An 11,645-nucleotide genomic window follows, 5' to 3' on the forward strand; every position below is an offset into this window, starting at 1 on the left:
TGTAGCGCGATCCCACAAAGATACGTATCTTCCCCCCTAACCTTTTTCTAGCAATTCCTCTATCCATTAGTCCTGCCGCCATACCTTTTCCCTTCCCTGTCGGAACTCCACTTGTTGCCATACCATCTAAGTTATCTTCCCCCCTAACCTTTTTCTAGCAATTCCTCTGTCCATTAGTCCTGCCGCCATACCTTTTCCCTTCCCCGTCGGAACTCCACTTGTTGCCATACCATCTAAGTAGCATCCTTTACTGTTGCAACCTTTGCTTTTCTTCTTGGGTAGAAGATATCTCTTCTTCTTCTTCTCTGGAAGGATCTGAATCCCATTATTAAATATCACTAGAGAAGCATCAACTAGAATGGATGAGAAGAAGAGACGAGAGCATGTTGGAGAGAGAATCAATTTGATCAAGAAGGAAATCACGACAAAAGCTCATTAAGGAAGGCATTGACAGGATTAGAAGGGAAGTCATGATGAGACTCACTAGAGTAGGCATTGATTGGACTGGCCGTTTTTTGGAGAAAAATTGTAGTTTTTGAGGTGAGAGTTTGGACTAGTGGCTAATTTAAATTGAGTGGAGGAAAAATTGGAGAATTAAGAATCTAGATTTAATCGACTCAGCTTGCGAACCAACAAGCTAAAGTTGTCAAGTTTGAGCTCGAGCTTATATAACATTCAGGTTATAGTCTAAGCTTGAGCTCATGGCTCACTATGCTCAAATCACAAGCTCATTAGTGAGTCGAGTTCGAGCCTACTTGCGAGTCGACTCGATTAACTCACACACTCTAGTCTTTTGTGTCCTTTGAGTGATTGAAAATGACTTAAGAAGCCCAACTTGCATCATTTGATCAACAAAACTGACTGGGGCAACAGGGGTCATTATTAGAAGTAATTATTCCGATTTTGTCTCTAGGAGACTCCATTTTGGTGTTTTGGTTTATTGTTATGCCATGAATTGTGTGGACTCTGCCTTTAGAAGACAAATGATTTTGTTCAAGCATAATCCAGATTTTCTTCGGTGTACATATCCGATTCTTTATACATTCTAGAATTTCAGATATTTTCATGATTTATCTTGGGTGAAAAATGGATTTGTGCATTTAACCTGGTAGAGTTTGGGTTCTTAATATGACTATGGAATCTTTCTAATTTGTTGAAGTTTTTGGATGTTTATGCATTTTTCTTGAATTTTTTTCCATTTTCTTGGAGTTTTTATTGGTATTCTTTTTTGATGTTTTGTATTTTCTGCAGTTTTTTTATAAAATTTCACAATATTTTCTCTTCACTGTTTAATTTATTTTTTATTTAAAAATTCTAGACTCTCATTATGAACCTTTTTATATGTTCTGACATGCATGTTGGGGGTGGGGGGAGGGCGAGTAGATGCAAGTGAAATAGGGAGGACCACTTGAACAAAGATGACAAGTTGGCTCCAACATTTGTCACGAGACAAACATGAACGACCAGACAGGAAATTATAAAATTATGCAATTTCATCTTAACCTGAAAATTTAATTATAAAAGATTGATTCGGTTTATTTTGCCATGTAGATGGATGATAGAAGAACCACCAATATGTTAAAATTAATGTGAAAGAATTGAAAAGAAAAAAGGTTGACTTGTTAGAATCTTGCTAGAATTGGCGCAAAAGATTTAGGCAAACCAGCCTTTACATCTCATTTAGCATTTTGATGTGATGATATGAAAGTGCATTCATATCTGCTTCCATGTTGGATTCTAAACACTTGCTGTATTTGTGCTGATGAGCAATGTCAGCAGAAGGCGAATTGTTTCTTTAAATGCTCAACTCATTACTTGGCACTTAAGCATTCTTACCTCCATGCTGCTAGTTGCCAGGCACGACTTATCTCTTAGAATATTGGGTTCCTGTGAATGTGGAATACTCCTATTTGGCTACGTTTACGTTGGCCTATGATGCGCTAGTACGAATATGGGAAAATGGACATCCTATGAAATGGGTATGATTGGATATATAAATGTCAATTTTTGCTCTTCTATAGAAGATATTATAAGAAAAATGCAATCTAAATGAAGTAATTGTTAAAGGGTCATTTCAGTTATGTTACTCACAATTAAAACCCTCTTCTTAGTTTTCTACTTTTCTGCAATTGCTCATTCTATTTTACCATTTTACTTACTGACGACATGCATGTTATTTATTAATGTGGCTGTCTACAGTATGTTTGATGCCTAACAGGCATGTGTCGTTTTGCATGTCTGATATGCATGCTTTGATATTATAAAATATCAGTGCATCACAGATGCTGATTATTCTAAAAAGTTGTGCTATTGGATCTCTTAGCATTTATATTTGATAAGTACAATATGAAGAATATATCTTTTGAATCTTGTATCTTCCTTTTTGGCTTGTTTGGCATCAGGGAGTTTTTGGTAGATCTTATGGCTGCCCCAGGGACCCTTATTCCAGCAGATATGCTGAGTACAAAGGATACTACTTTGATTTCCTGTAGTCCACTGCTGAATGAAAACATACTTGGTACTGCAATAGATCATTCGGGTGATGATTTTCGGGTAGGTAAAAATAAATATTTCAACTTGGATGGTGATACGATGCTTGGTACAAGGGCAAGCACTGAAAAAGCAGTGTTGCTACCATCTGTTCTGGGAGAATCATCAAGTACTGTCAGCAGTTCAAGTGTAAATCCTGAAAGTTTTTATTTGCAGGTATTGTCAAATCAGTTGTCATCTTCTATTAGTGAAGCTTCGAAGCTGGATCGTTACAAAGTTCCTGAATTTGCTTTTATGAAAGAAAAGCTGAAAGAAGGAACTTCAGGAGATGCCTTAGACTTGGGAAATCTTTTTGCTGACCTTAATCCGTTCCAAGCTCTTGGAGTTGGAAAATATTCTTCAGCATTTGAAGCTGATGATAATAAAACTAATGAATATCTGAAGCCCAGAGAATCTGTTGCTTCAGGTCCTGAAAGACCACAGCATCAGTCACCTCTAGTTCGTAAAAATCATGCCCCATGCAATGACATCTCAAACTTGAAGCATTTCAACATTTCTGTGGGACTTCCAAGGAAAAAAAATCTTGGATTCAGAGATCTTAATTCATCTCATTATACTTCCTCTGCAACTGGAAGCTCTTTGGCCAACCCTTTTAATTGTTCTGGTATCGCATGCTCAGTCAGACCTGATGATACTTCTTCTAGAAATCCTGATTGTTCTTCTGGAGCTATTAACAACTCAGAATTTGTACAGAACTGTAAAATAGCGATTGGCGGTTTTGATTCCCCAGCAGATGAAGTACTTATTCCGATTCAGTTTAAAGAACATGGTTTTGCTTTTCATAACAATACGATTCATAAATACAAGGAGCGTGATACAAATATTTATGAACACAAGGAGGGTGACAAAAACATTAATGCTAATCGTGATAGGAAAAGGCTTTTACATGATAAATTTCTGGACAGGAATATGGCATCAGGGGATGCAAATCAATCATCACCTAGCGCACATGACAAATTTATTGGGAATGATGAGGGATCGCGTGATACAAATCCATCACCATCTTTGTCTCTATCCAGACCAAACAGGATTGATCCAATGCTTGATGATGTGGCTGAATGGGAACTTCCATGGGAAGATCTTATAATTGGTGAAAGAATTGGATTAGGTAATTCCTCTAATTCTTTACTAGGCCCTATTATATGTAAAATGTTCAGAACAATTGACATTTTTGATTTGCAGTTTTTTCTGGGAACTTCTGTTCACTGTTATATTTATATAAGATAAAGTTGTAATTACTTTAATAATCTGCAAAAGGTCATTTTCTATCAATAATCATTCAAACTGGTTACAAGAAATGACACTGCTTGGTGCCAGAACCTGTTTTCAACATCAGTCTCAACATGAAAATGGAACCAAAACAAAATCATCTATTGAAGAAGAATAATGTGTTAGCGTGTCACATGATATTTTCCTTCACAATTAACATTTATTTGAAGAAACATGAAAGACGAGCTTTTCCTTTTGAACAGGTTCATATGGCGAAGTCTACTGTGCTGATTGGAATGGCACGGTGAGTATTATTTATTATTCAATTTCTAGTTTGCTGATTCTTATTGTGCATTGCTTCACGTTTTTTATTTTTTGGTAGTTCATCGTACATTGAGGAAATGGTTTCTGGTAAGCCGAGAGAAAAATCCTTAATAGGTTTAGTTTAGCCTTTTTAAACAATTATTTAGTTAGAACATTGGTATAAAAGAGGTGCAGGTGCAGCCAACGTTCAAAAGCATTGCTTTTTTATGTTGAGGCTGCACAAAATGAGAGTTGGTGTTTTGTGATGTATTGAAGTGTACCCTTTTAGATGAACTCCTCTCTATTCTTCAGTTTCTTAAAAAATGCAGTTTTCTCACTCCTTGCAGCACAATTCGCCCTACCAACACATGCAATGAACGTAAACCATATAACGCCTTTAAACATCTTAAATATGGTGTTTAGCATAACATCTCATATATATTAATTGAAATGATTATTTTTGCTTTATTTCCATAGCTTCCCTAGTTAATTTGCTCCCCCACCCTTTTGGATGGTTGATGTAATGCATTCATTCAGCTTTTGTATTTTGATGTATTGTTATACGGTTTTTGTTTAAGGACGTGATAAGCATCTTTAAACCGGAACAAAGCTATATGCCAACATATGTATATTTATTTCATTGTTTGTCTGCCATGCATCATTTGTTGCTTTTAAAACCTTATGTACTGTTTTTTTAATATGCATTAAAATCAATTGTGAAATTTTGAATATTTTGTGAACTTTTATATGAAGTTCTTGAATTATTTGTTGCTTAAAAGCTTATGTACTGTTTTTTTATATTCATTAAACTCAATTGTGAATTTTTGAATATTTTGTGGGCTTTTAGATGAGGTTCTTGAATACATGTTCCTATCCTTATCATAATTTTGTTCTTTGCTTGAATAAGCACCGAGACATCACTGAGATGCCCTTTGCATAATTCCACTGATAAGCGTACTTTTTGTGGATTACAGGAAGTAGCTGTTAAAAAGTTCCTAGACCAAGATTTTTATGGTGATGCTTTGGATGAGTTTCGAAGTGAAGTGGGTGAACTAATTTCAGTTGATATGATTGATTATAGCTTCAAAAAACATTCTATAATTTTTCTTTTAATCTTTTCTTCCTATTTTTTTTTGCCACTGATGGGTTTTATGATGTTGGTTTTACTTTATTAGGTGCGGATAATGCGTAGATTGCGTCACCCTAATGTTGTTCTTTTTATGGGTGCTGTTACACGACCTCCTAATCTATCAATTGTCTCTGAGTTTCTTCCTAGGTAAGATTATTTCTCTTACCGACCACATTATATTGAGATCACTTTAATTGCGAGGAGTTTGGAAGTTGCTTGATAATCACTCTCCAGCTTTGATCTTGTTGTATGAGTCCGCATATTTTGGCTCTTAAAGCATGCATTTTTTGGGTCCTTGACGAAAATATTTCCATGCATGTTGAGTCATGGGCATGTTTTTCTTCTTTTGGCTTTCACAATTGAATTCCAAATATCCTTTACCAAGTAGTAAAAAAATAAGGTCCATTTGTTTTCCTTCTTTAGTCTTGAGGATCTTTACTGGCTGCTGCACCTCAGATTTCTTTTCCTTTAGTTACCAGTATGTCTACTGCTTTGTGCATGTTGACAGGCCCTGTTTTTATGCTTGAACAGGCTCTGTTTTTATCGTAATAAAAAATAATTCTAAAAAATATTTCAAAGCCTTACAGTTTTTGAGAAGTTTTGATAATTTAATATTTTTGTTGATTGCATACAAATATTTCTCTTTGCCATGTCATTTTTATTATTATTTTTTATATAATTATATTGTTTGTGGTATTCATTGGTTTTGGTATCATTTGAATCCTTCATCAAGTATTTGATTCTAATAGTTGCTGGTTTAGATATTCATTTCCAAATTTCATATAGTGCTTTTTTATACTATTTTTGTTACCGAAGACATGTAATATCTGCATTCTTTTCCAGAGGAAGCTTGTACAAGATTCTACATCGTCCTAATTGCCAAATTGACGAGAAGAGGAGGATCAAAATGGCTCTTGATGTTGTATGGATGCTATTCCTTTTTCTTCTCGCTTGCTTTCACTCTTTTTCTTAATAAGTTTTTACTTTCTTTTACACTCGTAGTTTATTTTTACAGGCAAAAGGAATGAATTGCTTGCATACTAGTGCTCCAACAATTGTTCATCGGGATCTCAAATCACCAAATCTTTTAGTAGACAATAACTGGACTGTTAAGGTAAGGGAACTCATTTCAGAAACCTTGATAAGTATTTGTCGGGAATTTTCTTTCATAGATTTGCTTTAGTCTAACCTTTAGTTATTGATTGAAATTTTTTCTGCTACTTGTGGCCTTCCCATATGATAATCTATGGGTTCTTTTCTGTATTTTAATTAAATTTCATTCAATTTTGTGGGAAATGAATTAAATGTATTGTAGTCATTAACAAGTAAAAAATTGTGGATCTTTCTGATGTTTTCTTTGTCAAGATCGGCTTTGGCTTCTAAATGCCTAAATCCGATTCTAACATAGTTCGAATAAATTAACAAATTGTTCTATGGAGTGATACCAGAGTAACCTTAAAATAAGCAAATACGATTATCATTGTTGGAATTCAGAAAGAAACTCATCAAGGGTTCATAAAATTGGAAATAAAATGATACGAATGCAAACATGACTCTTCGACGAGCATTTAGCATATGTGTATTTTTTAATCGCATGATTTTTTAGATCTTTTGAAGAATAAACCTTATATAGGAATAATCTTTAAGTATCTTAAAATTTTGTTCACTGCTTTCAAATGATCCTCATTTGAGTTATTCTTTTGCCGACTTACTACACTGACTGAGCATGCAATCACATGTCTTTTGTGTGATAGATAAAGTAGTTTGCCCTCAAGTATTTGATATCTTCCCTTGTCAATTAGACTGGTTTCTTCACTTTTGTTCAACATTCTGTTGGATTTTTTAGGCGTGTCGACAGGTTTACAACCAAACATATCAGTTTTACTTAACAGGTTTTAGTCGTACTTCCTTTGGGATATAATAATTCCCTCCATGGACCGAACCACCTCTATTCCCAAAAAATATCGGAGATTCTCAAACTCTTTGATTTCAAATTCTGTTGCAAGCATCCTTTTTAGTAGAATAATCTCTTCTGAATCATCATCTATCAAGATAATATCATCTATATATATGCTGTGAGAATAACAATTTTGCCTCCAGAATTAGATTTAACGAACATAGTATGATAGCTTGACATTATTATATCCATTTCTAATCATTGTTTTAGCAAATCAGTCAAACCAAGTACAGGTAGATTGTTTCAAGCCGTCTAAGGACTTTTTCAACTTGCAAATCAATCTGTCGTTCAACTTATTTTCCAAGCCTGGAAGTATAGTCTTGTAGACTTCTTCATCAGGGTTGCCATTAAAAAATGCGTTTTTGACATCAAGTTGATATAAAGACCAATCTTGATTTACTGCAAGAGAGTAAAACTCGAATCATATTAAATTTGACAATATGTGCAAATTTTTTATGATAGTTAATTTCGTATGACTATGAGTCTAGTTTTGAATCTCTCTACACTTTCATCTCCTTTATATTTAATCGTAAATATCTTTTTGCAGCCTACAAGATTTTTTTCATGTGGTAACTATGTAAGTGTCTATTGTGTTATTCTTTTCTAGAGCCCAAAATTTTTCCTCAACTGCCTGTTTTCATGCTAGAACCTTTAGAGCCTATTGGATTGGGTTTGGAACCTACACATTATCAAGATTTGCCACAAAAGCTTTATAAGAAGGCAGCAACTTCCCATAGGCCACATATCTTTCAATTGGATGATGAGTGCACTCTCGGATACCTTTCATGTGTGCAATTGGTTGATTAAAGTGATCAACCATCGGTATAGGAGAATCATGAGTTGAGGTATCCATGTCATTATGATTCTCAGGAGGACATGGTTATGCTCTTGACAATTGTGAGTCTTTGCATGATAGTGGTCCTGGTGTAGGCACGAAATTATGTCATGTTTAGGTGCGGTAGAGGTAATTGAGACTATTTCTGTGATAGAGTTTGGTTATTCAGGTGGAGCTCTTTGAGGTGCAGAGACAAGTGGAGCTTGTTGAGGCACAAGATTTGGCTCAGTTAAAAAAAATTAGCCTGATTATCTTGGAAAAAAAAATCCCAAATATGATATTCCTTCAAGTTCTCCCCCTAAATTTTAGATTTGGGAAAATAAAATTGATTTTCAAAGATGGTGACATCCTTGGAATTATATATTTTTCTGGTGGTTGGGGAGTAGTATTTGTACCTTTTTAGTTGGATGAGTAACCGAGGAAAATGTATCTGAGAGACATGAGATCAAGTTTTGTGAGGTGTTATTGATGGATGTGAAATCTTCAATGATAAGTCAAAAAAAAAAAGTGGGTGTGGGTAGGATTCGATGAGAACGTTATTGAAAATTTGAAATTTTATGACTCGACATCCTATTGACGTCGTATGTGGCTGTGAGAGTGGCTTCCCCAAAAAAATATTTAGGCACATGATTATATAATATAATGACACAAACCATCTCAAGTAAGTGTCCATTTTTTTGTTTAACGACTGATTATATAATATAATGACACAAACCATCTCAAGTGTCCATTTTTTTGTTTAACGAACCATTTTTGTTGAGGAGTATCCAGACGAGCGTATATAGATAATACCATTATTGGAAAGATAAGGACTAAGAATGAAATTAAACTATTCTTTAGCAATATTGGTTTTAAGAATTTGAATTTTGCTTTAGAATTGAAGGATAATAATGTAATGAAATGATTGAAATATGGTGTTTGTTTTAGATTTTTCTTTCATAAAAAATATCCATGTTGCTCGTGCGATCATCTATGGATGATACAAACCATCATATCCCGCCTATATTATTTACTTGTGAGAGTCCCTAGTTATCACTATGAATCATAGAAATTGGAATATACATATTTTGTATTTTTTTGCAAGTTGATAAGTTTCACATTGATAAAAATTGAATTTTTTATTGATAAGAAATGTGAAAATATCATTTCTATGTACGCAAAATTTGGACGACCAAGACGATTATGACTCAATATGAGTTGACTTTCAATTGACACAAAATTTGAACTGGACTCAAAAATACAACTTGATGGATGACGTTGCCTACCGATGAAATTATTTTATTTGAGCATGTATAGAACATCATGCATCTTAACATTGCAATCACCTCTCTCAAATCCACAATTGAATATCACAAGAATTGGAATAAGATTTATTCACATTTTAGTTCACGAGTAAGTTTGCTGATTGAGAGTAGATTGCAATTTAATTTGGAACATCAAGGACAGAGTAGAAGTGAAATTTTTTTGTCAATTCAACTGATCCAATTATTACTACTGGTGAGAATGAACTATTAGCTATTCAAACTATAGAATGACTGGTGCACGATAGTAATTTTTGAAGATGTTTGATGTCTTCCGTCTTATGATCTGAGGTTCTGAGGTAAACTATCCAAGGTTTAATTTATTGCTTTGGACACTTAAAAACATGAGATAAGATGCTTTTGTGTGCAACGGGGTGATAGCTTGACAGAGGATTGTGATGCTTCTCCAAACCTTGAACTATTACTAAACATTTTGTGCAGTGTCTCAATTCGCTCTATAGTGAACTAGATGAATTCTGAATTGTTGTTGGAAAACATGATTGGGATAGAAGTTGTAGGCTCGATTTTGGATGTGACTTTCGAGGAAGAAGATTGTGAGGCTATGTCGTGTTTCTCCATGATATTATTGTGAGGCTCAAATCGAGTAAACCTGCTGCTCGAATGAAAGAAAGAGATGGACTTTTAGTTCGACTGCTTGGCTGGATGAGCAAATAGGAACTAGAGGGAAGTGTGTAGCTCTTGATATGCGCATGTTTGGCACTCGACGAGAGGTGATTGGGCCGACGACCTATGAGATGTCTACTGGAGCAAACCGAATCGATGATAAAAGCCTAATTGTGCGCTGATTTACCCAACAGGGGAGGACCGAAGGGGGAATAGTCCTGTGATTCGCTCGGTTCTGAATCAACAGAAAGGAGCGTTCTATTTAAGCGGAAAAAAAAAATCAACATGACATAGCATTCTATTCAAGTGTTTTCTTTAAAAATATGCATGCCCTATGATTTTTTTTGATTTTACTTGTTTATGTATTATTTTGCAATCAAAATATTTTCAAGCCTATTTAAAATCTAAATATTTAGAAAATATAAAAATATTCATGATCGTTTTAATAATTTATTTATTGTGTTTAATTTAATTGATTACATGATAAAAGAAACTACTAATCTTAATTTTTAATTACTAAAGCATACCTTTTGTGCATATATGTTGATGTGATTATGACACTAAATTGTTATATTAGTAATTATCGAAGTCTGTGTGTTGGATATATGTGATTCTGCTTGGCTTACATATAAATCCCATTATATTATATTTTATTATATATCCTCATTGCACATCAGCATTGTATTTGCTTACATCCAAAATCTCTTATTTGTATTTGCTAAAATAATAAGGACAAATCTGATCAAATGAAATTTCTTCTTCATTTAAAACAAAATGCATGCCTGCAACTTTGCTTACAACTAACAACTAACCGTTGTTAAGCCCGTAAGTGAATCGGTTCCTCTTGGATTGGCCCGCCACAATAGCAGGTGGGCTGGTCTTTTTTGCGAAGAGTGGGGCAGCAAATTGCTGCTGCAGAAGAAAGCAAGGAGCAGGTGGGGTCCACAAGGGCCTTAATTACACACTCAAGGAGGAGAAATTAAAAGAATTTGGAGGGAAAATTAGGAAGAGAAGTTTGAAATGCTATTGGAGGATTCTATTAAGGGGAATAACATATGATTTGTACTTTTTTATGCATGTTTTTGTTGGCTATTGGTTTTTTTTCTTTTGGTGTTCCGACCGACGTCCAGGGTACCCCTCAAAAAGTAGATCATCATTCTATTTTGCTTGTTTTCATTTATTTTTCGTAAGAGCAATCCTCATTTGAGTTTTTCCATCTATCTGTTATTTTGCTTGTTTTCATTTATTTTTCGTAAGAGCAGTCCTCATTTGAGTTTTTCCATCTATCTGTTGTTTCGTCGTTGTTGCTTGTTGATTCTTGGTTCCAGAGCATATCAAATTGGTATTAGAGCCTATATTTTGGTGGGATGACAAGAAACAAAGTTAATGTGCTAGAAGGAGAGGTAGGACAAATCAGATCGGGAATGGAAGAAGGGTTCACCATCATGGATGATAAGTTTCTTCCATTAAAAGTCGAATAGATGATAAATTTGAGAGCATAGGAGAAATGCGGGAGAAAATGTTCATGAAGATGCAGTTTAAGGCCATACCGATCTCTCCAGTGGCAAACTCTAACCAATGTTTGATTAAGGAATCCTTGGCAATGTCAAAAGGGAAACAGATCGAACGATAAGACAATGAGGAAGACATCATCTACCAATAAGAGCTCACCCTAGGACTTTGAGAGGAGGGGGAATGGAGACTCCCGATGGAGGGGGATATGCCGAAAATTCGAGG

The 11,645-nt window shown here is 34.7% G+C and overlaps 1 protein-coding gene across 1 annotated transcript in view; it reads left to right on the forward strand.

Annotated features, from left to right (window-relative positions):
- LOC110020467 (serine/threonine-protein kinase EDR1-like) overlaps positions 1-11,645 on the forward strand; it is a gene marked incomplete at its 5' end in the record, with an annotated part of 23,283 nt that overhangs the window by 6,824 nt on the left and 4,814 nt on the right. Inside the window, 6 exon segments of the mRNA XM_020718581.1 lie at positions 2,403-3,658; positions 4,023-4,063; positions 5,037-5,105; positions 5,238-5,338; positions 6,035-6,113; positions 6,207-6,305. Of these exon segments, the coding sequence (XP_020574240.1) occupies positions 2,403-3,658; positions 4,023-4,063; positions 5,037-5,105; positions 5,238-5,338; positions 6,035-6,113; positions 6,207-6,305 (1,645 nt within the window).

Source organism: Phalaenopsis equestris, unplaced genomic scaffold, assembly GCF_001263595.1.
Source record: "Phalaenopsis equestris unplaced genomic scaffold, ASM126359v1 Scaffold000097, whole genome shotgun sequence".
Lineage (NCBI taxonomy): Eukaryota > Viridiplantae > Streptophyta > Magnoliopsida > Asparagales > Orchidaceae > Phalaenopsis > Phalaenopsis equestris.